Raw genomic sequence first — 26397 nt, forward strand, 5'->3', positions numbered from 1 at the left:
GACCATTCCGTCAAGTTGAACCGATTTATCTATATATTTCATTTTCTTTTTTCCAGAAGGCGGAGAAGATACAGGCAAGAATTACAACGAACAAAACAAAAATGAACTAGGAGGGGCCGGGGGAGCAGCTGCCTAGAATTGTTACCTTGAAAAAGCACGGGAAAATTACAAATCTTTACAACCTATACAAAATTCCAAGTTCTACGGCAACAACTTTGTTTCCAGCTTGGCCAAAAGGAAATCTTCCACCTCCCCGCCCTCTACAAATCTTTAATCTGTGACTTTGTACACTCTTTACCTCTTTACGTAAGTAAGGTATGGATCTTGAGCAATGGTCAAGACATCTGGTCTATCTGCTTGGTTATAGGTTAGACATCGACGAATCAAATCCTGTAATCCATCAGGAATATGTACAAAATCATTGTCCGGCCAGGGCAGTGAAAATAAGACCCAAGCAAACACGTAGTGAGAACTGCCAAAACAAGTCACTCACCTTTGCCTCGTTTGAGATAGTAGGCTTTGAAGGGAATTCAACCCTGCGAGCTTTTATAATTGTATCTTCACGAAGTATTCGTTCTTGGGTTTGGTCGTGCCCAAAGGGACGTCTGCCATAGAGCATTTGGTAAAATAGTACTCCAGCTGACCAGACATCAACCTGTATCCCAAGAAAGAGCACTTCAAAGAAGGTTAAAATAAAATACACGAAGCTTAAGCAGTTGATTGTCTCTGGTGATAACCAACTGTTGGAAATTCTTAAGGACTAAACAGACTCAACCACTGACTCAACCACTGAAAGGCTGATGAGCACACAATTCAGAGGAGCATGAGACCCAAAAATATGAGAAATCCTCGTTTCAGAAAAATGCATTGTGTTTTCTTGGCTCTGGCTGTGACTAAATGTCTTCGATGGGGAGAAAATAGAGTTCACTTACCTTTGAAGATATTAAAGGTGTCTTGCTGAGCTCAAAACATTCTGGTGGCAAATACCTAAAATTACAAAAGAAAGCAGAATCAAAATGTTGCCCAGGTAGCCAAACTAGAAAAGATTTTTTTATCACTAGTACGAGTGAAAGAGATGTCTAGTAAATTAGTGCAAGTGCATTCATGTCTTGAAAAATAAACAAGAACAGAACATTTACAACATCCAGGAGAAATCACAAATGACAAACAGCAGTGTTACTCACCAATACGTTCCAGCTCCCTGAGATGTAAGTTCCATTCCCTGTGATCCAACATCTTCCTCCACAATCTTGCTAAGACCAAAATCAGTAACTTTTGCAATGCCAAATTCATCAAAAAGAACATTACCAGGCTTCAAATCATAATGGATAATCTTCTGTGCTCTTTTATTCAAGTATACAAGGCCTTGAAATATCTGGACAATAATAATCCTAGATTCCCTCTCAGGTAATACAGGTGTAGCTTTAAGAACAGCATCAAGATCTTTACCTGAGAAAAAAAAATGGGTAAATGAAAAGAAGAAATCTGAGTACTGGAGGCAAATTCTATAACTCAAATGTTTGGATACTGTAAAAGATTGAGAGTTTTTAGTCTACTATAAATCAAACTATAAACAGACCAACAGTTGTCAAGAGATTAAATGCCATACCACTACAGTACTCCAAGACAGTGCAGAACGTATTCTGGTCAATTTCAAAAATGTCCCAAAGCCGAACAATATGATTATGCACCAATGTCTTATGAATATTGTACTCCCGCATTGCATGCCGAATGTAACTTTGCTTCTTATCCTCACTCCACTGAGCATTCAGACCATGAAGCTTACATGCAACATATCTATGGTCCACCAAATCATAAGCCTGCTGGAAATTTCTCACTTCAAATCACTGCAAAAAAATATGCTTTTACAATTGCCAATGATGGCAACAAAATGATCTAGACTTTTGTCATGGTAAATAGGAAACTTGATCAAACAAGCAGTAGTTAATATTTGAATCATCAAATGAACTGACTTGCCGAAGTTCTGACCTTGTAAACCTCACTAAATCCCCCTTTACCAAGAAGATTTAGAAGGGCATATCGGTGATTTAAAATCTGAAAATTATTAAAACGTGAACCATCCTCATCTCGTATCCGTTTCATTTCACGTATGAGCCGTCCCTTTTCCAGTTCATAGCGATCTCTTTCACGCAAAACAGTCTCTTCCTCCTGCAGTGAACCAACAACTCAATTGCAAGGGAAGCATGTATAAATGAACATTTCCAACTTTTGCAATCCTTACCAACTGCAGCATGGAGATAACAGAATGACTTACACGCTTCATGCTCATGAGACGAGATTTAAAAATCTCATCCTGGATGAGAAAATCTTCTTCTTGTACTCCTGATTCTGCATCTGTACCATCACCCTTGTCTTCACAGCAACAGCAACTACTGTTAATACTCAGGAGGTTGCTCCATAAACAAAAAGTAACAGGGGAGGGAGGGGATAATACTAAGCGTGCATTTATTTTCTTCTCATTTACTTGTTGATAGGTTACATTTTTTGCTGGTGTTTGAGGCCACGGCACCTCAGTGAGACATCAGTCTGTCACCCTGTAGTGCAGGGGGTGGCAGTTACAAGTGATAATAAACCATTTAGCACCAAAAGGTCAAACAAAATCCACCTGAGCTACGAAATTATACACACAGGACAACATTTGAGCAATACATTATCATACACATATTGGTATGTAGGCATGCATGACAGCAAGCATGAGGCTTATCAGGAAGTAGATCATATCTATGGGGGTAACTTGGAAATCCACAAAAGCTTCTCATAGTTTCTTGTAGCCAGAGGCACATGCCAATATTTTAGAGTGCTGACAGTCATAATGCCCTTGTGACCAAAGATCGCATAAGATTATATGCATATGTATGCTTTAATCATAGTCTGAAAGGGGCCAAAAGTATGCAGAAGGAGTAAAAAGAAGGTATTGCCAAATATTACAAGAAATATGTTCTACCAGATTGTCGTTTCTTCAATGATTTCCGCTGCCGCTCAATAGCCTCCTTAGTTTCTAATAACTGTCTCTGAAAAATAAATCATGAAAATAAATATTACAACCATAAATATAGTTCATTAAATAATTCCTTAACTGGAATTATTGCCTATTGAAACTAAAGACTGAAAAAACACAACAGAAAATCATAGCGACAAAACAGCAAAAATCATTCCAAAGAATGATTATTGTATGAGCCATCAAGAAAATTACCAAAACCAAGAACATTAAAGATATGTGTATACATAAACCAAACATACATTTGTGTGTGTGGCATTTAACCTAAAAACAACTTCTATCAGATTTTATTTAAAGAATGAAGATATGCCTCAATCCTTGTCTTCTACATCCACTTATGCTTCACGTGTTCTAAATGCACTGTAATTTAATTTAGTAGGGGGGAAAATTCAGTTTATAAGGACACAACCTTGAAAACACATTAAAAAAATTCATTGTGAAGGAAAAATTGAGCTATATGAAGGTAAATGAACTAGGTAGGGGGAAGAGAGAGAGAGAGATCTGACTACAACATACAAGATGAATATTTAGATCTTTCAGCATTTGCCCATCCTCCCACGTCTCAGATATGACAGTTCCAGCTCTGAAATGGACAAAAGAACATGAGAACTCCCATATTAAGTGAAGGATGTAAGGAACTCGCGAAAGTTATAGATCCAAAACTTGGTGGTGTTATAGATTGTGTTTTTCCAAGTAGATTGTATTGGCCTTGTGTGAACAAACATGATCATTCTAGAGCCTATGCAAATGTTATAGAATCCAAAACTTCACATAGGGATAATACAAAGTTCAAGAGATCATGGTCCAAGTTTGTTTGAGCTCCCTGCTGTCCAGATGCTGTTTACATTTGGTGGTCTTTTTCATCAATATTTGTTTTCATCTTTCTGCTTTTAAATCACTCAGACAGGGCACCAAGGGAGGATGAAGGTCCATTCAAGCACATTTAGTTGAAGCTTAAAAGATGTGGGTATACCTGATAACACCCACACTGCCAAGTCTTAAAGAATCCTGGCGAACTTTCATCCTGGCTTCTTGTCTCTCTGCTTTTGAAACAGATATCAGCAGATCAGATATAATTTTCGTTCTCTGCATCGAGAAGGAAATGAATATTAAAAACAGTTACAACTCTGTTAATCACAAACTTACTACACTGTTCCATGAGGAAGCAGATTAATTTCCCAGTGAGAAATGAAAACATCAGTATCAGGATTCCAAACTGGAGTCATGTGCAGATGGTATTAACTGACAATTTCAAATCAGGCCAATCAACAAGCACAGAACTCTTCACCAATGAATTGTAAGAATGCATGCCTAAGACTGCAGAGTTGATAATAACTGTGAACACTGGTTGAGTTCTTCAACAATTTTCTCAAAAACAACTTCAATCGCAGAGCATTAGTACATTATGCCACTATGAAACTGCCTTGCAAATGCATCCCATAAAAAATCTATGGCAACCTTTATAACAGTTGATGTATTATCATAGTAGCAAAGAAAAACCCATCCACTACAAAGTCTACCATAACATTCAAGAGGGAAGAACATAGCATGTCTGCCTCAATCTTGTTATATTTGGCTCTCAAATTCTGTTTTGTAGGTGATGACATAAGATGATTGAAATAGGCAAATGTACAATCTAACAAGAATAAAGTCAGTCCTTTTCTGCTGAAACAACATTAAATGTCTAGTTCTTTTGAAGTTTCATTGTCTCCAGAACCTTCCTGAACCATTTAAACATTCACTGTTAAACAGCAAAAATTAATCTCTGCCACCTTTAATCTGTTCCCAATTTAAACGATGTAAATCTTTAGTAAAGCTCACAAAATTTGAAGCCAACAGCTTAACCAATTTGCTAAGAATCATATGGTATCATAGCATGCAAAGAAACTTTAAACATTTGGGTAATTTTATTACTATATATTATTTAATCAGCACGAGAGAGAGAGAGACAGATAAAGACCAAACTCCCAATAGCATACCTTTGGCTTCATTTGTTGTTCATAATCTTTGAGCTCCTTCAATTCCTGTGCAGATAAAATAAAAGAGTATTAGCATAGCGGATAGTCAAAATCCATAAAGTAATGGCAAAACTATACCTTTTCTAACTGGTGGCAGAGATCATGATTATTAGAGGCCTCTTGACGACATTTACGAAGATCTTCCTCTAGAATGGAAACTTTTGCACGTAAAGATGCAAGCTCCTCCTAAATTAAGTTAAAAAAAAAAAGGGATTAGATTTGCACGTAAAGATGCAATATGGAAGCACCCTGAGCCTTGAGGAAACCATTCTGCAAATTGCAAAGGAAACAACAAGAACAATAATAAAATCTAACAAAATGCAGGAATTCTATGAATAGAAACAATTCAATACCAAATCACACAACTGATACCTCTAAGGATATGTGATCATCATTTCTGAAGTGCTCTTTGGGCCTGTTATCCTGCATAGTGAATATTACCTGTCATTCTAAATAGATTTCTATAGACTGCATCCTATATTTCTCACCATTAAGCTGCAGCATAGGAGGTAAGTATGAATGAATAAATGTTTTTGGCTGTGCTCTTTAGTTCCTTACAGTCAATTACAAAAATAAATAAAAGGAAGAAACAGCAATGAATTCAAAAAAGAAACAACTCAAATGCACTCGCCGCATAGAGCTTAGCCAAGGGAAAACTGATAAATGGCCTTCAAATCAGATCAACTCACTCATGACAATAAAAAGACACATGACTATTTTTATGACCTCATTTACAGTCACTGCAATCACATATCACTGTTATGATAATAAACATTAAATGAATAGTATAAGAGTTACTAAAAACAAGGAGGGTTTGATTTGAGGAAAAAGAACTAAAGAGTATTTTTAATCAAAATACTTAATGAAACATATGAAAGTCGTTGCCAAATAAGAATTCAAATTAGAAGACAATTGGACAAGCCCCCTAAAATCATATGTCATCTGCCCATAGAGGCTTAAGTCTGTTACTGAAGTTCACTATCTGTTCCTCACTGGCAACCATCAGTCAGGTACCCTGCTGCCACAGGTAACTACCACAGTTTAGCATAGCCACCAAGATGTCTTATCTGGTTTGTTCCCTCATCAAACAATGAGCATTTCCTTTCTAGTGAATTCTCGATGGGTTCCAAAAAAAAATTAATTGGTTATCTTGACATCAAAAGGCACCATGTTACAGGGAGAAACAAAATTGCTGCTTCATTTTGGTAGTCTTATATGTGCAAATATCCCCTTCAGTTATGTAAAAGGGTATGGTAGTGCAATGTACTCCTTTTAGATTTGGTTATTACAACTCACTTCTTCAATAAACTTTGCAGCTACTCATCTAGAGCCTCAAAAATGTAGTTAATATCCTCATTTTCAAACAAAAAAACATAGCATGCCTGGCTGCAGAAATGAAATACCAGATGTAGATTTCCCTAGCACATAATAAATTTCTTCCTTACCAACATACTTTCAGACCTATTAATGGATCTAAAAGCATTAAATGCACACATAATGACATAAAGTATAAGTGGCGCAACCATACAAGCAATTCAATCTATCAGATGATCAGCAAATTGGCTCATTCAGTCATTTGCATCTCAACCTGTGCAGTCGCATCTTTAAAGTTTCCAACACACCCCATGGGTGTGGAAACTCCCTCTTTCACACATTGATAGGTTACGTTGTTGAGGCATAAATACATATTTTTTTGTCCTATACCAAATTAAGAGTAGGTGAACTGAGCCCCTAAAAGGAGTACCCCTTTTCTTTGCAATGATGAAATGAAATCTACAATAAAACTTAATTTTGTTAATTAGAGGAACCCAGGGTTTAGTAGAATTTGTCAAGATAGAGCATATACCTTGAGATACGAGTTCTCAAGCTGACCATTTGAAGGTGAGGCTGTTGAAACAGAAACTTGTGATCTAATCTGATCATTAGCTCTGGAACCACGACCTCTACCAGAATTAGACTGACCCCTGCCACGACCTTGTTTTTTCCTGTTTGTATCAGAACTGCCCTTGGTCTCTTCAGTTTCCCCAGTCTTTTGCCTTCCATCATTCACTGCCTGTGTCTTTTTATTGTTTTAATCAGAGATTAGTATGCAAATATTTTGCCTAAAATGAAATTCAAAAGGAAGATTTATGGTAAAGAAACAGCCATAAGCAATATCTAACTAAACCTAGAAAAATTTATATAAGGATATGGGCTAAAGCACTTGACATGGAAACAATTTTACATTTCAGACCAAAGTAGATTGTCTAACATCAATCTACCTCAAGATGTTCGATGACAGCTGAATTATTGTTTTCTTGTAATCTCTGGCGCTTCTGAGTGTTTGCTTGTATAAGAAATTCCCCACCATTCTGCATAGAAGAATAAAAAAGACAAAATCATGGATCAGGAAAAATGAACAACTGACAAGTTACTGTAACGAGACATTTTTTATGCAAACAAGATGGCCTCAAAGAGATAGCAATGCACAAAAACTTATTGCCAATTGCCAATTTCCAATCCAGTAGAAATTGCAAATATTTATTTCACAAAAAGGTTTGATCAACTTCCTTGATCAAAATGATAAGCTTTTCTGCACATGTAGCATTGCTACCCAAGTGCAGAGCGCATACTCAAAAAATTCCATGTGCACCATCCCAATCTAATTGCAACAGATCAACAGATTTTTTATGTGTATAAAGAGCAAAAAGAAGTTGCAATCACAAAGCCAGAAACTGACAGGAACCTTGCTAAAATGTTTTTTACAGAAGAAATACTCCAACTTGAATATCTATTCATTGTCAGTTTTATCTAACCCGACACAAAGCAGAATGCTCACAGAAGCCATCCTTTTAAACTCCCACACATAGAAACCAGAAAAACGAAAATATAAGAAACCATGTTTCAGAAATAAAGAAAACTACTTTCTCAAGTAAAATCACCGTCCACTTTATCCCATCAGGAACATATATTATCGATGCGTAAAAATTCCACTTACATCTACAGGCTCCTTACAAAGTCCAAACAAAAGAAGACCAAGCAATCAATTCAACTTTCAACCAAAGTATGGTAAAGTACAAGCACATATGGAATCAATATGAAGATGTTATGCCCTGGCATATATAAAGTATGATCAAACAAGACATATAATGATTCATAATTCAATAAAGAAATATCAAATAGGTCAATGTAATTATCCTCCAACGTAACTCCACAATTTTCAAAATTTCTATAAAACCCACTTCAAACTCATCAGCAAAAACATAAATAAAATACAATGACACATGAAAAAACTTACATCATCGTCAGAATCACTAGACTCTGCCAATTCCTCAGGAGGCCCAAATTTCGGACCAGGAGAAACAGAGGACCAAATGGGTTGCTGTTGCAGTTGTTGTTGATGCTGCGGCTGCGGCTGCTGTTGCTGTAGCTGAACAGGGGGGGCAGGAGTGACAGAAGGTACCTTGCCAGCCATACGAGCTTCTAGTTTAGCAATTTTAGTAGGCAAAGACTGGTCTGACTGGTTTGAAGAGTTTGAAGAGAAATGCATTAACATATCATCCGACATTGTGCGTAGAAAAATGGGTTAGGTTTGGAATTGGAAAATAAACCCTAAAATGTTAGCTTTATGTGGGGAGAATCAAGGGTTTTGGAAAAGTAGTGATTTTTACAAGGAAATAAAGAGGGCATGATCAAAGAAGAGACTAAAGAAGGGTCCTTTTTTAGGGTTTTGAAGATTAGTAAAGAAAAGAGGAATCAGAGAGGGGGTGAGGGAATTGGTAAGGACAGGAATAACCTGGGAAGGGCAAGGTCAAGTAAAGAATGATGAGGCTTTGGTTTGGCTTGGTTTTTTTGAAAAGATTTTCGTTTTGAGTGTATTTCTGGGCAAAGGAAAAACTGAGTGTCAACGGGGTATGTGGCTGTGTACTGGTTTTGATTTGGTCATGGGATATGTTGCGTAGATGGGTTTTGTTTAACTATTTTGAATTGAAAAACAATGAAAGAGACTGACTGAATAATGACTGTTGTGGAGTTTTGTTTAGTGCTGGAGAGGGTTGTGGAGTAAAGAATTTGAAAAGGTTAGGTCAAGAAAGGAAAGGATAGAAGGAAATGGCAAGGAATGAGGACATGATGGATTGGGAGGGTGCTGTGACTTGGGGCATGAGGGGGGTAGGGCTAGGGAGATCTGCCTAATGTCTTTGATAGCAAGGCATGTGATGGGAGCAAGACCACTCGTTGGTTTTAAAGCTATTCTATTGATCTTTTTGCGCTACTTGTGTTGTTGAGATTTGAGAAAAGAGGGGAGGAAAGGAAATATCTCAATTAAAACCCTCAAATTTCTCTTGTTTTCAATCAATTTATAGTAAATTCGTTGTGATTCTTGGTGATAAAACATGACTAGAGTGTAATCTTGTACGCTCGATTCACAAGTACAGCCCTGTTTATAGAGAGGTCATGAATTTAAATAAAGGTTCTCGAGAAGTGAAATAAATGGGTCAATCAATACGCAGCTAAGGCCTCATGAAATGAGCTATGCTTGCTTCACCCCGTACAAAAGAAAACTGTGCAATGGTTTGGACTAAGGTTTCATGACATCTGGGCTGGTACAGTGTAACCTGTGATAGGACTTGTCACTTGTGCCGAAATAACACGTGAACCAGATTGTAGACAGGCTGACAATATCCTAATTTTGAGCATACAGGTTGGCCAGCAAACTTGTGATTTAGAAGATAAAGTTAGGTTTCAATTCTATAAAATCTCATCCAAGCGGTTTAAAAAAAAAAACAAAAAAAGATTGTTATTTTAATTTAAAAAAAAAGTTATCGATTCAATAACTAATAAATTGATCTAATAATCTAACAACTCGGGTGAGGATTTTTTTATCATGTCAAAGCTCGTTCCAAGTTTAACAATTATGGTTGATTTTAAAGTAAGGTTGATAAGAATAAGTTTTTTTTTGTTTTTAACATAATCATAGAAGTTAAAAGAGAAGCTGGGTGAATATGATTGCATATTCTTTGCTGCTTTGGTTGCATGACATGCAAAGAAGACAAAGTCAAGATTCTAGGCCATGCAAGGAAGTAGATGAAGGAAGGTGGGGTTCTGCTGGTGAGGAGTGTAAAAGGGGCTAGAGCAATTCTTTACCCTGTTGGTGAGCTTAGCTTTGAGTTTCTGTCCACCTTGTTCTCCGCCGCCTGCCGGTCTTTTTAAGAATAACTGCTTTCATCTGCTTTGCTAGGCTGATCCTGGAGCGATCATGGAGTTACATGGGATGCATGTCACTCTTCTCCACCAGCTGACAATAACTAGATGGTTCCTGCTAAAATATTTAGCTATTGTCTCTGTTCGGTTTTTCTGTTCTTTTCAGTGGAGATTTTCCTTTCTGCTGTGTTGTTTCTTTTATATGCAATCCGGCAAGAGATGCAGTATTCCTAGCAAGGAAGGAGGGGAATTTTATGGTGCTAAAACTGTAACTAACGGATACTGAAATAAACACAGAAAAGAGAGAATCATGTTCAGTCCCCTATCATCAAACATTGAATATTCCAAAATTTCAACTTCTGAAGTGATCTTTTGGAAGCCTGGGATTCAAGAATTGACAACGATTCTGACATAAATAAATCAACAAAGTTCTTTCAGAAAGAATGGGGTAAAAGTAAGTTCCTCTCAACTTAAACCACTACCTATCCTACAAAGGTTACAGCAAGGTGTGAGGATACATGCATTGAGAAAAGATATAAATCACTAGAACAAGAGAACCCATGTATGAAAAAATGATTTGTCAATAACTTGGGCTAAAGGGATCAAAAAATTACATAACTCAGATGACTCCTGGAAAAAAAATTGAGTTCCCCTCTTCAGTAGCTGGAATATAATTCCCATTTCTACCACCAACCATTGTCTCTCCTCATCCCAGCATTGCCAGGGCTGCCAAATGTGTAACCGGAGTTGCCATAGGTGTTCTATGCATGCCCTGAGTTGTTGTGCACATACCATGAGTTGTTATATGCGTATCTGGAGTTGCTGTGTGCATGCCCAGAGTTGTTGTGTCCAGGGCCAGAGTGACTGTATACATGCCTGGGGTGGTTGTATGCATGGCCAGAGTTGCTGTATGCATGGCCAGAGTTTCTGTATGCATGGCCAGAGTTTTCAAATGCATTGCCAGTGTTGCCAAACATGGATGCTGAATATCTGTGCTGATAAGGTGTTGCCGACCCTTGGAATGCTGAAGTTCCTGAATGACTCCAGTTATTTTTCTTAAAAGTTTGAGAACTTGACATATGATGGCCAGAAGTCATAGGAGAACTCTTGCGACCCTTGTAAGAAGGTGTTGAAGGAGATTTGTAATGGTTATTGGAATTAGACCAGGATACATCTCCAGGATCCTCTGTAATCCATCCACCTTTGTGTTTTGATTTTTTTGGTGTTGATTTAGATACATCTCCAGGATCCTCTGTAATCCACCCCCCTCTATGTTTCGATTGTTTTGGTGTTGTTTTAGATACATCTCCAGGATCCTCCATAATCCATCCACCTCTGTGTTTTGATTTCTTTGGTGTTGACTGAGATGAGTTTGTTAGATGCTCTGCAATGTGGCAACCTTTGCGTTTTGATTTTTCCGGTGTTGTAAAGCCTTTCTCTTCGGACTTGGTTTTTCTATTTTTATGAGCCTTGACAAGATCATGCGGGGCAGATTTAATTCCCAAGCTTTCTTTATTTTCTCTATGAGCTTTTAGAGTCTGGGTTAATAATTCACGGTTCCTCCTCCCACCCTGCTTATGGTAAACAAATACTCGCTTTACTTATATTTTTGGGGAACATACACAATATTCTATGAAGGGAAACATAATCTTTTGATGCTGAAGAAATGAAATATGATTAAGTGGCATATAAATGAACCTTCAGACAGAGATACACATATTTGCTGAAAAACTTACCCTAGCAGAACTGGTGCACTCACGTGCAAAATGCCCTCCTTCCCCACATCTGTAGCATGAACTAGGTGATTCTGTCATAGAGGCTTCCTCATGAAACCTTCCACAGTCCTACATAGATTGATACCAATGCATTGAAAGAAGGCTGGTCACCAGCAAGAAAATTTTGAAAAAAAAGGTTCAAAACATCTCAGGAACAGTTGGGTGAAGAGAAACAATGTTGCAATGAACATATGCCAATGTCAGGGGATTTGTCAAGATCCCATAACAGAGATTCCAAAGCATGGGCAATGTCAAAGTAGCCACAAGAGGTGTCTTGCACAAACAAAATCATATATTAGCAGTATAAAAACATGTGCACCAAGAATGTTAATGTCATGTAGGTTGTAAAAATAAGGCACAACTCCAGACCATATATTATCAAAGAACAACTTATCTAGAAAGCCACACCGTATGTACAAAATGTGATATAATGTCCCTCACTTGCAAACTTAACAACAAGAGAGAAAAAATTAAAGCCAAGACAATTGGAAAGAAAAACATCAGCAAAAGAAAGTTTCGCCAACACCCATGCACAAGTTAAAATTCTAAACCACCATTGCTTGGACATCTACTGGGATCATGAAAAAATAACTATCAGCAATTGAGACAGTAAAACAATATTGTCAGAGCTGAACCAAATAGCACAGGGATATTAATATAGAAACTATCATATTGACACACCTAAACCTAAAATCACAAAATACAGTACCACTCTTTTCCACACATCATGTCAGCATGCATTCAGTCCAAGAAAGTATAGTGCACTTATAGATAAAATTTTGTCCTTAACCATAAGCATGAAAGTATATGCAGAATGCACAAAGAGAGATGCCCATGAAGAGAGACATGTGGATATTGAAAGAATTGAATGGGACTTACCAAACCATTATGACCCAGTTCACCACATCTGTAGCAAGAAACTTGTCTTGGACCATCATCACCAGAGGTAAAACAACATAAATGGCCAAAACTCTTGCAGATGTAGCATTGTATTTCCTGAATGATGGTAAAAAATTAAAAAAAAGAAGAAGAAGATAAGAAACAATAATGATAATGATTCAAATTAGAATATGACCACAAACTTGTAGGCATGCAGGAAAGGGAAAAAAATTAGGCAGCCACTGATGAAAAAGGTAGAACAACCTTGAGATCATCAACAGAATAATCGTTCATGCATGAGAGCATCTCATGCCCGGATCCCCCACATTTCAAACATATTTTTGAACTCTGATGAGTACCCTTATATTTCTCTGGACAGTCTTTTGCACGGTGGCCACTTTCCTTGCAAATAAAGCAATCTTGTCCCTACATAAAAAGTCAAGCATAACAAAACCCAGATTAAGCAGATTATTCGACTCCCAAACCATTTACATAGAATCTCAACACAAACATAGACATATAGACAAAATATTCAGTCGTTCCAGTGTTCTTTTGTTCAGGTAAAAGATTCTGTTTTTTTATAGTTTGCTCTCATCTATGATATTTACACTTCAAATGAAGGAACTAATCCATATTTTCATAAAGGGAAGGTAAAGGTCCTAGTGGTTCAAAGCAACTGCAGAGAAATACATTCAGAGGCTACTTACCACACATGTCTAAATCAAAAAACTCAAAGCCTACATGTGTAACATTTAAACAATAAAATTCATAAATAAATAACAAGTCACCAACTTCTGAATAGTTATATCTTCACAAACCTTAGTGCATTGCTTAGCCCCATGCTCCAAACTCCCGCAAACAAAGCATGGCTTAATCTTCTTTGTAAATGTCGGACAGTTCACCGCCATATGACCTTCCTCCCCACAGTTATAGCAATTTGACCAGCCACTATCTAGAGTATCAAAGTACCTTGGCCCCCGCTGACAGAATAAGTAAAACAGAGATACCAATCTAAGCCTTCCCATGAAAAAAGTGTTTCTTTCAAAATTGCAGATCACAACAAATATTTTTAACTCACAAGAAGCTTTCGGAGCACAATATTAACAGAGTCCTCAACTGCATTAGCACCACCATCTTCAACCAGTTCTGCAGCCTCGTCTACCTCTACCTTCTCACTCTTCTCTGCCTTCTCCATTATCTCCGCGTTGTCAACTGTTTCCGCCTCTTCAATTTTATCCACCTCCTCTTCTTTCGCAGTAACAACCTAATTACACATAATTAAGTACACAATAATTAAAAAACAATAAATCCTTAATACCAAAATTAATCAATTTTCAAGTTCTGATAGTAGTAAATAATCAATTGAATTAAGAAAAAAATAATAATCAAGCTCTAAGAGACTAAACTCACTGAAACTTCCATCTTCTTCTCAACATTCTTTCTCTTTTTCCTCTTCTTCACCCCACGGGAACCCGCACTCGCCGATTCAGCCTCCATTGACAACGTCGACTCTATCTCCACCGCACCACCGTCGCGACCACCACCACCATCATCTAGAACGACAAAACCGTTGCCGTTTTCAGCCAATCTCGCCGCTCGCATTAACAGTGATTTCTCTACAATCTTCAAGCTCAGATCTTCATTCGCCTCTTCATCATCGCTACTAACCTCCGCTACAAATTTCTTCGGCTTCTCTTCTTCTTCTATTACTTTGATTTTCGCTCTTCGCTTCTCTTTCTTTGCCATTTAATTAATTAAATTTAAAAAACCCTAATTTTGAAAAATCTAACCCTAATTTGATTTTTATGACGAGCGCAGGAGGAGAGATTCAGTCAGCTAGGGTTCGTGTCGGTTCGTTTATTCAAATCGGTTCCATCCAAGCGGTTTTGATTCTGATTTAAAGTTTTAAAAAACCTCAAATTAGTCCCTAGTATATTATCTAGTTATCCTGTGAGTTCCAAGAATAGTAGTTGCTGATTATACGTTGCTTGTTGTTTTAGACATTTATTCAATTACATCCTTCTTTCAAAGTCTGTTAATTTTTCTGTCACATTTTCTTCAAAACCATGATGTTTCTTACACAGTCATGCACTACGAATCATAGTAGTTAAACTTGATCTGATATGGATGATTAATTTAAGAAATTAGGATTTAAAGTCAGGTTTAGGTTAGATTTTAGGTTAAATTTAAAAAATATTGATTAATTGAAGCTCATTAATCTAATGAATTTTTAATAATTTAATTGATTTAGTTAAAATCAAGAATATTATTGTAAAATATAATTTGACCTTAATTGATTTATAAATTCACTTAGTAACCTAGTGACTAGAATCCTTTTAAAAGCCAGTGTACCAAATAGGATAATTATGTTTTGGATTCGTGATAGTTTAGGAGTGTAATAATTTCTGTTTTTTTATATTAAAAATATTTTTAGTTTAAAAATATATTAAAATAATTTTTTTTTAGTTTTTATTTTATTTTCAACATCAATATATCAAAATTATTAAACAAAACTAAAAAAAATCAATTTCATAATTTTTCAAAGAAAACATGTTTTAATAAAAACACCTAGAAACAAAAACAAATGCAGCCCAAAACAAACAATAAAAGCACACATTATTAACTATTTAAATGTATATAATAAAATGTTTTATCGATAAAGAAATGGGTGTTATGGATTGATTCAATCTTTTGCTCCCTACTTTTTACTTTTTATTTTAATATAAATTTTTTATATATAATTTTTATATATTCTTATTGTAGCCAATAAATGCAATAAAAAATAACACGCGCTCATATATATATATATATATATATATATATATATAGAAAATTGGAAGAAAGCTGAACGAAGGGACCATATTAAACACGTTTTAGAATAGAGAGACCAGTTAAAAAAAAAAGATCATATGGACCATAATAATAAAAAGAAAGGGACCAAATATATATGACTAATCCATAGAAAAATAAAGAGAAAACTCATTCCCACTGGCCTCCAAAAATTCTCCTCCTCTCGTCCATCCATGGCTCCACTCTCTTCTTGCTCCTCTCTCCACCCTCTCTCTTCTCTCTCTCCTCCTTCCTCTTCTTCTTCAAAAACACGTCACTTTCTTCCAAAACAACCCCCCTCAAAGCCTGAAACCCCCTCGCTCCCCCGCTTCTCCTTTATCAACCATAATAGCAACTATAAACTCTATCACCACCAAGCCACACCAAGCCTTCTTTTTCAGCCACAATTTTTGCTCAGTGGCTTGGATACTCCTTTGGATACCCAAACTGCCCTCTCTATTATCAGTGTCTTTGCTGCCATTGCTCTTTCCCTGTTCCTGGGCCTGAAGGTAATCTGCATTCTTTTTGTTTTCATGTTTTCCTTCATCTCGTGCTTTTAGTTTTACAAGTGCTGAAAAATTTTAGATTTTGATTCACTAATCTTAATGGGTTTTTGCAGGGGGATCCCGTGCCTTGTGAGAGGTGTGCAGGAAATGGTAACTTGTTTTTCTTTTTTAGTTTTTCGGGTTTTGATGATTATGTTTGATGAAAGCTTTAAGCATTACTTTTAATTGCTTGTTATGGAAATGTTAACAATGAGTGCATGAATTATCCCACCAAAGTGAACTAATAAATGTTGAATAGTTTAGGGACTCATAAATTTGAAGTTTTAGGACTGCCAATATTTAGAACATTAGAGTTATATTATTGAAACGAAGGCACCAAATTTCGATGTTTATTGCGTCAATTTGGGTCAGTGATGGTGTTTTTGTGACCGTTGTGTCAATTTCTTGGTTTATGTTTTGGTATCTTTACTATTTAGTTTAAGCCAATGTGTTCAATAATTAACCTGTTTCTGAAATGGATGCTTTCTGTTTAATTTTGAGTTAAACAGGTCTGTTTAGTGCCAACGTTTTGGGTTTTTCTTGGCAATTCAGTGTTGTGTTTGAGTTTTGTAATCATGTCATTCTTGAAAATACCACCTCTCTCCAAGGAAGTCCTTGGTATTCTTTGCTCCTGGTCAATTTGTTGATCGTATTAACTCTTCAAGATTGATCCTTTTTTGATTTCTATTTCCTTCTCAGGGGAGGAGAGACATCCGTATTTGACATGATGGAATTTGATGAAGTATTTAGAATTTAAAGGAAGTGTGGTTTTGAAAATCAACTTGGTTTGAAGCTGGTATTGTTTTGTAAAAGTCCTGTTTTTTTTTTTGGATTCTGGAAATGGGACATGCCTGCATTTTGATAGAAGATGCTGTTAAGTATTATTATTTGTGAATTCCTCTGGATACGAGTTGCTATTTCCCAGTTCTATTTTGAACCGCACTTTACCATGAGTTGGTATGAAATACTATAGCCCGGTGGGGTGAGGGACCTCAAGTCCTCATCTGTTTTTGTGAATTGTAACAATGGTGAGATTCCACTCTGCGACTGAATTCGTTATCGCAGCATAGTTTGACAAACTGTTAATGGAGACCTGCACTGGAAGCTTGGCTGTGAGACCTGAATTTGAGCGAGAGAGAAAGCAACTCAATTTAGCTTATTGTTAGCTCAATTATCAGTTAGATGAGTTAGAAGCACTACGTTCAAAACTGACTATTATGTGCAGCCTTCTCTCGCTGTTAGCAGAAGTCCTATTAATTTTGTGTTCTCATTGTATTATTGCATTAATTGGAAAGAGTGTGTCTTAATTGAACTCGTTATGGTGTATAGGTGGCACAAAATGTGTGTTTTGCAATGATGGCAAGATGAAGCAAGAAACAGGCTTGATGGATTGCAGGGTGTGCAAGGGTGCAGGTATAATCTCTCATGTTCAGATAGCTGTCACTAGCACCAATGGTGTTTTTTGATATCCAAGTCTTTAAAGTAAATTTGGTTTAGTATATGATTGATAACCTCACTTCTGTTCTTGATTACCATTATAGAGTATCATTAGTTAATTCTATATAACCAGCTAGTGCATTCAGATGCAAAAATATAACTTCCCAGCTTCATACATAGAAAAATTTTGCTAGTGGATATTATTTCACTCTTGATTGTTGAGAAAATGTTAGTTTTAGGCGCTATCTAATTTGACTCAATTTTAAATTCAAAGTGACAAGGACATATTAAATCGCAAACTAATTGATCTGTTCACTCTCTTTTGCTCTTGATTGCCTTTGTAGGATTGATACTCTGCAAGAAGTGTGCAGGTTCTGGCTATTCCAAACGCTTATGAACTTGAGATGTATTCTGCATGAATCACATATTTTTGGCCTGTAACACAAATTTGCTGAAGGTTTAATTCTTTTTTCCAGTTCCTCACTTTTTTTATATTTAATTTTCCATATTCTGTAAATTATTTTCCCTCGTCTCTCATATCCAACTTTATTATGTAATTGCAATGAGGTGGGGATAGCAGAAATGTAAATACTAATGTAGCTATCTTTTAATTTTAAGATCATTTGATTCTTTAAGCCATCTCCAGCTGGCCAGATGAATTTCTCAGAAAAGGGAGTTCATTGTGTTTCTTTCTTTATTTCTTTTGCCCTTTGGTTTTGTTCTTTGAATGTGAGCAATCCTTAAAATTATTCGGCACCATGGAGAGAAAAAATATTATTGCATGACTGTGAGCAATCCTTACATTATTCGGCACCATGGAGAGAAAAAAATAATATTATTGCATGACGCAAGCTGGGCCTGTGGATATGAAATTTGTCAGCATTTTCTAGTGAATTTCCCACTTGAAATATCCCTTAGGCCTTAAACATCAGTTGATAGTGTTTGCTTCGTAGATTATAGTTATTTTAAAACTTTTGAGTCAGCCTTCTCTTTTAATCGGGGTAACGTTTTTAAGAATGCATCCCAACCTTGAGAGAACTATATTCTTAATGAAAATAACTATCGTAGGAACTTCGAGCACAGGGCATTGGAAATTATTCTAAAATGATCAGAAATTATTTCTATGTAGAGAATTTCCCAGTTGCAGTAAGTTTCTTGTCTTGTTGCTGGATTTTGTTAGTCTTTCCGATTGGCATGTTATTACTAAAATTGCAGTTTTACTTCTGCGTGACCTTGGAGTCTTGTTTGCTATAGATTGTTTTTGAATTAACGAGGCATCTTAGAGATAAGAAACCATATGATAGAAGAATGGATTAGAAATTGAACTGATCCAAAACCACCACAGGCTGGTGCTATTGTAAATGTGTCTGATCTGTTAGTATCCCTAGCATGACCTTTCAGCGTACTGTGAAATCCACCGTCTATTTTCCAGATACAATTTTCTCAGCTTGGAATTCAAAACAAAATCACTAGAATGGCGTGCATCTCCTCGGTTTAACACAGACAAAATTCTGTTTCCTCTTATGGTAGTGGACTGGGAATGCAGGGCTTTGTTGAGCTTGATCTATAGCCAAGCGGTATATGGTTCTGCAATAAATTGCTAGTTTTATGACTGTTTTCTATCTTATGACAAGTCTAATTTATCTTTTTAGGGTAGATGTTTGCAGCTTTCTGTTAGAGTTCTAATGCTCTCCACGTAATCCACAAAGAAAGAAAGTCTATTGGTATTCTCTGCTGGCAGTATGTGACAAACACAAACAGTGAAATAGTGAAGCATCTAAAGTACTTTGTCCTGCCCAACCAAACCATACAAAAATCCAGAAACAACAAGCCATCTGTCTAATAAAGATATTCCAAGACTTAACAGAAAGCCGGCTCTTTTGACTCTTTCCTTGTTCTAGCTCTGTGCTTCTATCCCTCTCCTTCTTAATCCCCACTTCTTCAAGTCTTCCCTCACCGTCAGAGAGAGATGTCCAACATAACTACCGGTGCCGCCGCTGCTGAGCAGCCATATGAGGTTGATGAATGCCGTGGAGTCCTTCGCGTGTACAGTGATGGCACAATCTGGCGTTCTTCTGAACCAAGCTTCAAAGTTCCTGTCCATGATGATGGTTCTGTTATCTGGAAAGATGCTTTCTTTGACTCCACGCATGATCTCCACCTCCGTCTCTACAAACCAGCTTCCCCCTCTTCCACAAAGCTCCCTATCTTCTACTACATCCATGGTGGTGGCTTTTGCATTGGCTCCCGTGCTTGGCCTAACTGCCAGAATTACTGCTTTAAGCTTGCCTTGGACCTCCAAGCTGTGATAATTTCGCCTGACTATCGCCTGGCCCCAGAGAACCGGCTCCCAGCTGCCATTGAGGATGGTTACATGGCCGTGAAATGGCTCCAAGCACAAGCTATGTCTGAAGAGCCGGACACCTGGTTGACCGATGTTGCTGATTTCAGCAAGGTGTTCATTTCTGGTGACTCAGCTGGTGGGAACATTGCTCATAACCTGACAGTTCGGTTAGGAGCTGGCTCACCAGAGTTGGCTCCGGTTCTTGTTAGGGGTTATGTTCTTTTGGCACCCTTTTTTGGTGGGACAGTGAAGAGTAAATCAGAGGCCGAGGGACCGAAAGAAGCATTCCTGAATTGGGACCTTATAGACAGGTTTGTACACACCATTTTTCACGCTACCATTACGTTTAACTCGAATCAATCTATATTCTGAGTACTACTTGGTTTCCTGAGAAGTTACTTTTTCATTTAAATGTGGCTAGGTTTTGGAGGCTGTCTCTTCCCATAGGAGATACAACTGATCATCCACTGGTGAACCCATTTGGGCCACAAAGCCGGAGTCTTGAACCACTGGAACTTGATCCAATCCTGGTAGTAATGGGAGGTAGTGATCTGCTCAAAGATCGAGCCAAGGATTATGCAGAGATACTCCAAGAATGCGGAAAAGATATCCAGTATGTTGAGTTTGAAGGACAGCAACATGGGTTCTTTACCATTAACCCTAACTCCGAACCAGCTACTAAACTGATGCAAATCATCAAAACTTTCATTGTTGAAAAATCCACCTAGTACCTGTTTGCCACCTCCACTATAATAAACTTGTATGAGCTAAAATAAAATGATATTAACTTTTATTATTCTTATATGGGATTTAATGATTAGCAAGTTGATTAGGTTGATTCCTACTTAATTTAACATAAAACTTTATTCTGATTAAATTTTAAATTGGTGTTTCAGTCACTAAAAATTAAACCGGGTTTAATTATTCTATTTCTTAAATTCATAAACTGCCCTGGTATTCTCCCTAGAAACCTAATCTCATCATTCCAAAAGCTAACTATTTATATCATAAAGCTTACGGTAATATTGTGGAGTTTTTTAAAGCAATTTATCCATAGCTTTTTTTTATGATTATACAAGGGAGAAATTACAAAAGAATAATAATCATATGTCAGTATAATTACTTTAAAATAAAGGATGGGCACATATAAAACGAGTGATAATTTCTTTTAGAGCTGGATTCGGCATAAAGTGGCTCTAATCAAATCCACTGAGAAATTTATTATCAATATGGATTGAGTCACTATATTCAAAAACTAGTAATTAGATGAAATGATTAAATAAATATAAAAACAACAGGAATTATTTCTTAAAAATGGAGCCATCCAATTAGGAAATTCATTACTCAAAAATCACCAGAAATTCAAAGATAAAGGCAAAATTTGGTAGCATTTACAATAGAATGATGAATCCTTGTGCAAATTTACTTGCCAAATGAAGGGATCGGTAAAGTAACTGAACAGCTCTTTCTTAAACTGCTATGAACTGTAAAATGTTTTTGCTGTAGCCTACAGGAAGGCAAAAATCTGCAGCTTGTCTTCTTTCAGGGGCAAACAATCTTCTAAGATCATTTACCTGGAGCCTCCCTACAATGGAAATAATGTTATCAGAGTTTGTTAATACTTCTTACCCTGGTCTCCGCCTTTTGTTAGATTGAGATCCTGATGGACCTCCGCTATCAATATCGCCCCCCGCGTTTCTTTTCTTTCTGTTGGCTCCTACGAGTTGCAGATTGTACCGAACGAACATCTGATCTCGGAGACGATGTTGTTCATGTTGATTCTGCTCTTTACATACCAACTTCTCCGCCACACTCCTGTCTAGGCTGTATCTGCCAGACCCGTCACAAGTCTGGCTCAAGATACGAATGGCGAGTTTCTGCAACTCGGGGCAGCGATTACCATAGACCGACCACCACAGGTCTGCAATTGATGTTACATAGAATACAAGTTTAATGTAGCCTTACTCAAGAACATGATGGACCAAATACTGAATGCTAGAAATAATTTTCAAAGAATCCTGAAAGAAGTTACTTTACCTGGATGAGCATTGTTTATTTCATCTTCAGCGTATCCGTTCTCGAAATCGCCATCGGCCCGGCAGTACTGGGCTGCCTGTTTATTAATAAGGTATTGAATACGCTGATCGTTTTCCATCCGAATAACGGAGCATTGAAGTCCACTCGAGACTTCAGTGTCCAGATGGAAATTTCTATTGTAAAAAAAGGTGGGATTTAGGTAGTAAGCAGCAGCATGGAGAGGGCTATGAAGAAAACCATCCCATATTTCGTCAATCAATTTCCACAGCGGAATGTGTCCGGACTTACTATCTCTGAACTGATACTGTATTGCCTCCTTTATCTGATCCATTGTTTCATATATGAAGCCAATCGAGGGCTTATTATCGACACCGATCTTGTCAACAACACGGATGAGTGCGGTTGTTGCCTTCGATGCCATTCCTGCTCTCTTCCAAAAAGAAGAACTCTTCACCAAACCAGCTGCCTCCTGGCCTTCCACTTTCTTTGACCAAAAACAAGATTTCCACTCTAATGAAGTGAACATTTCTTTCAGTTCATCTTTGTAGGAGAGGATGCTCTCCAGGATCAAAAAGGGAATTGCCGACCTCATCTTTGAAGGCTTGATAAGGTTCTCCCTTTCAGAGCCTGTGAAGTCTCTAAACATCTTTAGAACTGCTGCATTGTTGTGAACAAACCTGACAAGGCCTGTTGCCTCATCCAACACCCTTCTAATGTCATTTACAGCAGCGATCTTCTCTAGCATGAGACCCATGCAATCTGATGCACTTACGGCCCAGAAAATGTGCATGTGACTCTTCCTAATCTGCTTGATAACCGGAAACATCCAGCTTGTTATGGAACAAGTCATGACCTGAACAACATTTTGTTGCCCAACCTCCTCAATAACACCATCTAATAAGTTCTGCAAGGCAGCAGTGTTGCCAGTTATATCTGTAATATCAGCTGACCGCAGATAAACAAGACCATCCGGGCAATCTACCAGGAAATTGATCAAGCATCGATCATTTCCATCTACCCATTCATCCATCAGAATGGTACAGCCACTGGAAGCCCATGTTTTTCTAATTGTTTCCACCTTTTCCTGCACGTCCTTTAACTTTTCTTCTAGTACCTCAAATTCAAGTTCATCAGAATTGGTTCCACCGAACATCCCCTGAAACCTTGGCGGATCCGAAAGCTTTCCATTGATCCCCGTTTCGAGGAAGTATTCGGCAACTTCGTTTGAAACCGAGGTTTGTGATTCTCCTTCTCTTTCTACCAGCAACCCTCCTGTCCATGCATTTACTGCCGCTGCACTTTGATCATTCCTAGGATGTTCTGACTCTTGAGCGAGAATTTTGCCTTTCGCTTCAAGAACTTGCCTCCTGAATTGCTCCCTGACATTAAGGGGAGCAGCATCACAAGGAGCAACATCGCCCCTAACACCTCCTATGTGGAACTTTAGTCGATAAAATCCACTCACCACCTTGTCGCAGAACTTGCATTGAACTTTACTCTTTCTGTCATCCAATGAGACGCCATACTCATGGATGCTGACGGAGGTGACGTCATCGTTTAATCGTGCCATTTTCTTATCTGGAGAAGAAACTTGAAAAATAAACAAGAGGAAGCAAAACAGTCAATACAAGAATTGCTAGAAATGCAAGCAGTACTACTATGAGTAATATCTATCAGGATAGAATAATAAAAGCACTAAGACTATTTTAAATTACCTATATTTTATCAAAATTATCAAAAAAATATATTAATAATGCATAATTGTCAATCGTATTTAAATTAAAATGTTATATATTTTTCTTTTTTAAAAAAGAAAGAAAGTTGATAAAGTTTTTCATGGGGTTTTGCTAGCTCTATAATCTTTTTTTTTTTTTTTTGGAGAACAAAACTTGAGGTATAGGTTATTAATTTGAAATTTTAATTTTCTCTATTAATTAAATTACGTAGTAAATTTATAAGAATTTTTTTTTACGTAGAACACCTTGAAATTGAAAGGAACCATATTAATGATTAGTTTCAAGTTTAGAGGTGACAAAATTGTTTCAATAAATCCACTATATCAAGCTTCATCAATAGGATAATAAGGTCATTAATATAGTGAATTCGAAGTACTTGTATTTTAAAAGAATAATTAATGTTAAATTCAAAAAACAATGGAATTAACGGTTTTTTTAAAGAGCTATCTTAATGGGTAGATTAATTAATTAATTAACAAAAACATTCAAAGAAAAAGGCATTAAATTTATGAAACACAGAAACTCTTTTACCGAGCAACATTTTTCTTCTTTCCTTGATCTTCCAATGGCATAAGGATCTCTTTGAAAATATAATTGCGGTTATTTTTTAAAGTGTTTTTTATGTTGAAATGCATCAAAATAATATATTTTTTAAAAAATTATTTTTCAAATTAGCGCATATTAAAACAATCAAAAACATAAAAAAAAATTTGAATTTTTTGAAAACACGATTTGCACCGCATACTCAAATGACGTCTAAATTTAACAAATTTAAATGATGGATGCAAATCTCAACAAAAAGAAAATAAATATCAATATTAAATTCTAATCAAACTATATTCTCACGTATGCTTTAAACTAATAACATACATGCAGAAACCAAAAGGCTCTACTGATCATAAAGAAATCTAAAATATTCTTAGTAAAAGCATAGGCATGAAATTAAAACGAAAGGGAATTGTAATTAGATAATATACAACATGGAGATGAAAAGAGAGTTGATTTTTCTATCAGCAACATTGCAAGGTTGAGAGAGATGGGATAGAGTACTTTAGTTTTTATTTTATTACAAACCAAGAATTAATCCAATATGTGATACAAGTTTTACCATATCAAAATTAATCTATCAGAGTAATTTTATGATTTTATATATAGTTTCATATAAAGATAGGTTGTTTTTTTTGTTTTTTAGATTTCATCTACTATTTAATTCTGGTTATGTCTTTACTATTTCTGAAATATATACATGTCTCTTATAAAATACCTTATGTTAATTCAAATCTAAAGTACTATTTAAGTAAGTTAATTAAAAATTGATTGTTTTAAAGTGCTAATCTATACTCTTTTTTAGGAGAATTGCTAGCTTGTTTAATATTTTTAAAAAAAATATATATATATTCATAATTTAGCAAACCTATATGAATGTGTGTGTTTGAATAAATTTTTGAGTAATTTTGAGTAAACCGGCTATAACAAGCTTAATTTTCCAAGGAGATAAGGTTATTGTAGTGAAGTAGTTGTGTTTTAAAATAAATAATTAATGTTAAAGTAAAAAAAACTGTGGATTAAACAATTTTTTTAAAAGCCATCTAAATGGGAAAACTCATTAATTAATTAGATCACAAAACATTCAAGGAAAAGGGCATTAAATTTATGAAAAAAAAATCTTTTATCAGTCACCATTCTTTTCTTTCCCTTGCTCTTCTAATGGCATGAATTTAACAAATCTATACAGAAGTAAAGCAAATATTAATTGAAGGGAAAAAATAAAAATAATTGTTCATCAAACTGTTCGCAAGTGCTTTCAACTAACAACATATATACATGCATAAGAACCAAAAGGCTAAAGTGATCATAAAAAAATAAATATTCTAATTAGTAAGAGTATAAACATGAAAAATAAAAGGAGATTGTAATTACCTAATATAATATATGGAGATGAAAAGAAAGCAGATACTGATTTTTCTATCAACAACAGTACAAGGTTGAGAGAGATGAAATGAAATACTCTACTCTTTGTTTTATTATAAAAAGGGCAATTTTAATTAATATGTCAAGAATATATCAATGAAAATTCCATATATATATATATATATATATATATATATATATATATATATTGATATTTCAACTACTCTTTGATTCTTTTCAGGTATTCATAATTTCTAATGCAAGTGTTTATTAATTATAAAATATCATTATATTAATTCAAATCTAATTTTTTCGAGTAAGTCAATTAAAATTTGTTTTTTTTTAAGTATTAATCTAAACTGTAATTTTTTTAAAGATAATTGCTTGTTTTATACTTAACAAAAAAATAAAAACGTACTCTTCATAATTCAACAACCTATGCATGCAGATATGTATGAATACGTGTGTTTGAATAAGATTTTTCTTTCAATATAAGTTTGGAATTGAGTAATATATAATTGTAGTAGAACACCTTGAAATTGAAATGACCTGTTCTAATAATTAGTTTCAAGTAATTGTGGTCAGATTTGATTGTTTAGAAATATAACATTTTTAGAAATATAGTTGTGATTGTTTTTTTAAAATATTTTTTATGATGAAATGTATTAAACTTTTTTTTTTTTTTA

At 35.9% G+C, this 26397-nt stretch overlaps 4 protein-coding genes and 1 pseudogene across 7 annotated transcripts; 2 read left to right on the plus strand and 3 right to left on the minus strand.

The window, feature by feature from the left end:
• Positions 1-10: 10 nt before the first annotated feature.
• Positions 11-9369, minus strand: LOC118032419 (serine/threonine-protein kinase TOUSLED). Of its 4 annotated transcripts, none has more exons than XM_073411212.1 (17): positions 8315-9369; positions 7299-7388; positions 6884-7090; positions 5410-5460; positions 5116-5223; positions 4999-5043; positions 4166-4235; positions 3993-4059; positions 3536-3602; positions 2966-3032; positions 2276-2373; positions 1990-2169; positions 1610-1820; positions 1185-1449; positions 933-987; positions 494-655; positions 11-390 (listed from the first exon to the last, which is right to left on the minus strand). In XM_073411212.1, exons 1-17 carry the CDS (start codon positions 8582-8584, stop codon positions 295-297), a joined length of 2109 nt encoding a protein of 702 aa, XP_073267313.1. In that variant the 5' UTR covers positions 8585-9369; the 3' UTR covers positions 11-294. The 4 variants fall into 4 exon arrangements, with proteins under 4 accessions (XP_073267313.1, XP_073267312.1, XP_034893024.1 ...); XM_073411211.1 differs by having other exon boundaries at positions 6884-7096; positions 8315-9364; XM_035037133.2 differs by lacking the exon at positions 4166-4235 and having other exon boundaries at positions 3993-4105; positions 8315-9362.
• A 1235-nt stretch (positions 9370-10604) lies between these two features.
• Positions 10605-14753, minus strand: LOC118032418 (uncharacterized; annotated as a pseudogene).
• Positions 14754-15849: 1096 nt separating this feature from the next.
• LOC118032417 (uncharacterized) lies at positions 15850-18322 on the plus strand. Its single transcript, XM_035037129.2, has 4 exons — positions 15850-16210; positions 16321-16357; positions 17576-17659; positions 18028-18322. Exons 1-4 carry the CDS (start codon positions 15896-15898, stop codon positions 18078-18080), a joined length of 489 nt encoding a protein of 162 aa, XP_034893020.1. The 5' UTR covers positions 15850-15895; the 3' UTR covers positions 18081-18322.
• Positions 18323-18455: 133 nt separating this feature from the next.
• LOC118032414 (strigolactones hydrolase CXE15) lies at positions 18456-20829 on the plus strand. Its single transcript, XM_035037128.2, has 2 exons — positions 18456-20338; positions 20449-20829. Exons 1-2 carry the CDS (start codon positions 19653-19655, stop codon positions 20753-20755), a joined length of 993 nt encoding a protein of 330 aa, XP_034893019.1. The 5' UTR covers positions 18456-19652; the 3' UTR covers positions 20756-20829.
• Positions 20830-21496: 667 nt separating this feature from the next.
• LOC118032332 (uncharacterized) lies at positions 21497-23634 on the minus strand. Its single transcript, XM_035037009.1, has 3 exons — positions 22065-23634; positions 21697-21948; positions 21497-21612 (listed from the first exon to the last, which is right to left on the minus strand). Exons 1-3 carry the CDS (start codon positions 23632-23634, stop codon positions 21497-21499), a joined length of 1938 nt encoding a protein of 645 aa, XP_034892900.1.
• Between the last annotated feature and the right edge of the window lie 2763 nt (positions 23635-26397).

Source organism: Populus alba, chromosome 9 (assembly GCF_005239225.2).
Source record: "Populus alba chromosome 9, ASM523922v2, whole genome shotgun sequence".
NCBI lineage: Eukaryota > Viridiplantae > Streptophyta > Magnoliopsida > Malpighiales > Salicaceae > Populus > Populus alba.

Coding starts and splice junctions, on each gene's coding strand:
- LOC118032419 (XM_073411211.1), bottom strand. CDS start 8,584: ATGTCGGATGATATGTTAATGCATTTCTCTTCAAACTCTTCAAACCAG. Junction 5,461..6,883: donor TTGAGAACTCGTATCTCAAG/GTATATGCTCTA, acceptor TTCACTATGCAG/GATAACAGGCCCAAAGAGCA. Junction 1,821..1,989: donor GATTTAGTGAGGTTTACAAG/GTCAGAACTTCG, acceptor AATTTCCAGCAG/GCTTATGATTTGGTGGACCA.
- LOC118032417 (XM_035037129.2), top strand. CDS start 15,896: ATGGCTCCACTCTCTTCTTGCTCCTCTCTCCACCCTCTCTCTTCTCTC. Junction 16,211..16,320: donor CCCTGTTCCTGGGCCTGAAG/GTAATCTGCATT, acceptor GGGTTTTTGCAG/GGGGATCCCGTGCCTTGTGA. Junction 17,660..18,027: donor CAGGGTGTGCAAGGGTGCAG/GTATAATCTCTC, acceptor TTGCCTTTGTAG/GATTGATACTCTGCAAGAAG.
- LOC118032414 (XM_035037128.2), top strand. CDS start 19,653: ATGTCCAACATAACTACCGGTGCCGCCGCTGCTGAGCAGCCATATGAG. Junction 20,339..20,448: donor AATTGGGACCTTATAGACAG/GTTTGTACACAC, acceptor AAATGTGGCTAG/GTTTTGGAGGCTGTCTCTTC.
- LOC118032332 (XM_035037009.1), bottom strand. CDS start 23,634: ATGGCACGATTAAACGATGACGTCACCTCCGTCAGCATCCATGAGTAT. Junction 21,949..22,064: donor AATAAACAATGCTCATCCAG/GTAAAGTAACTT, acceptor CATCAATTGCAG/ACCTGTGGTGGTCGGTCTAT. Junction 21,613..21,696: donor GGGCGATATTGATAGCGGAG/GTCCATCAGGAT, acceptor TTTCCATTGTAG/GGAGGCTCCAGGTAAATGAT.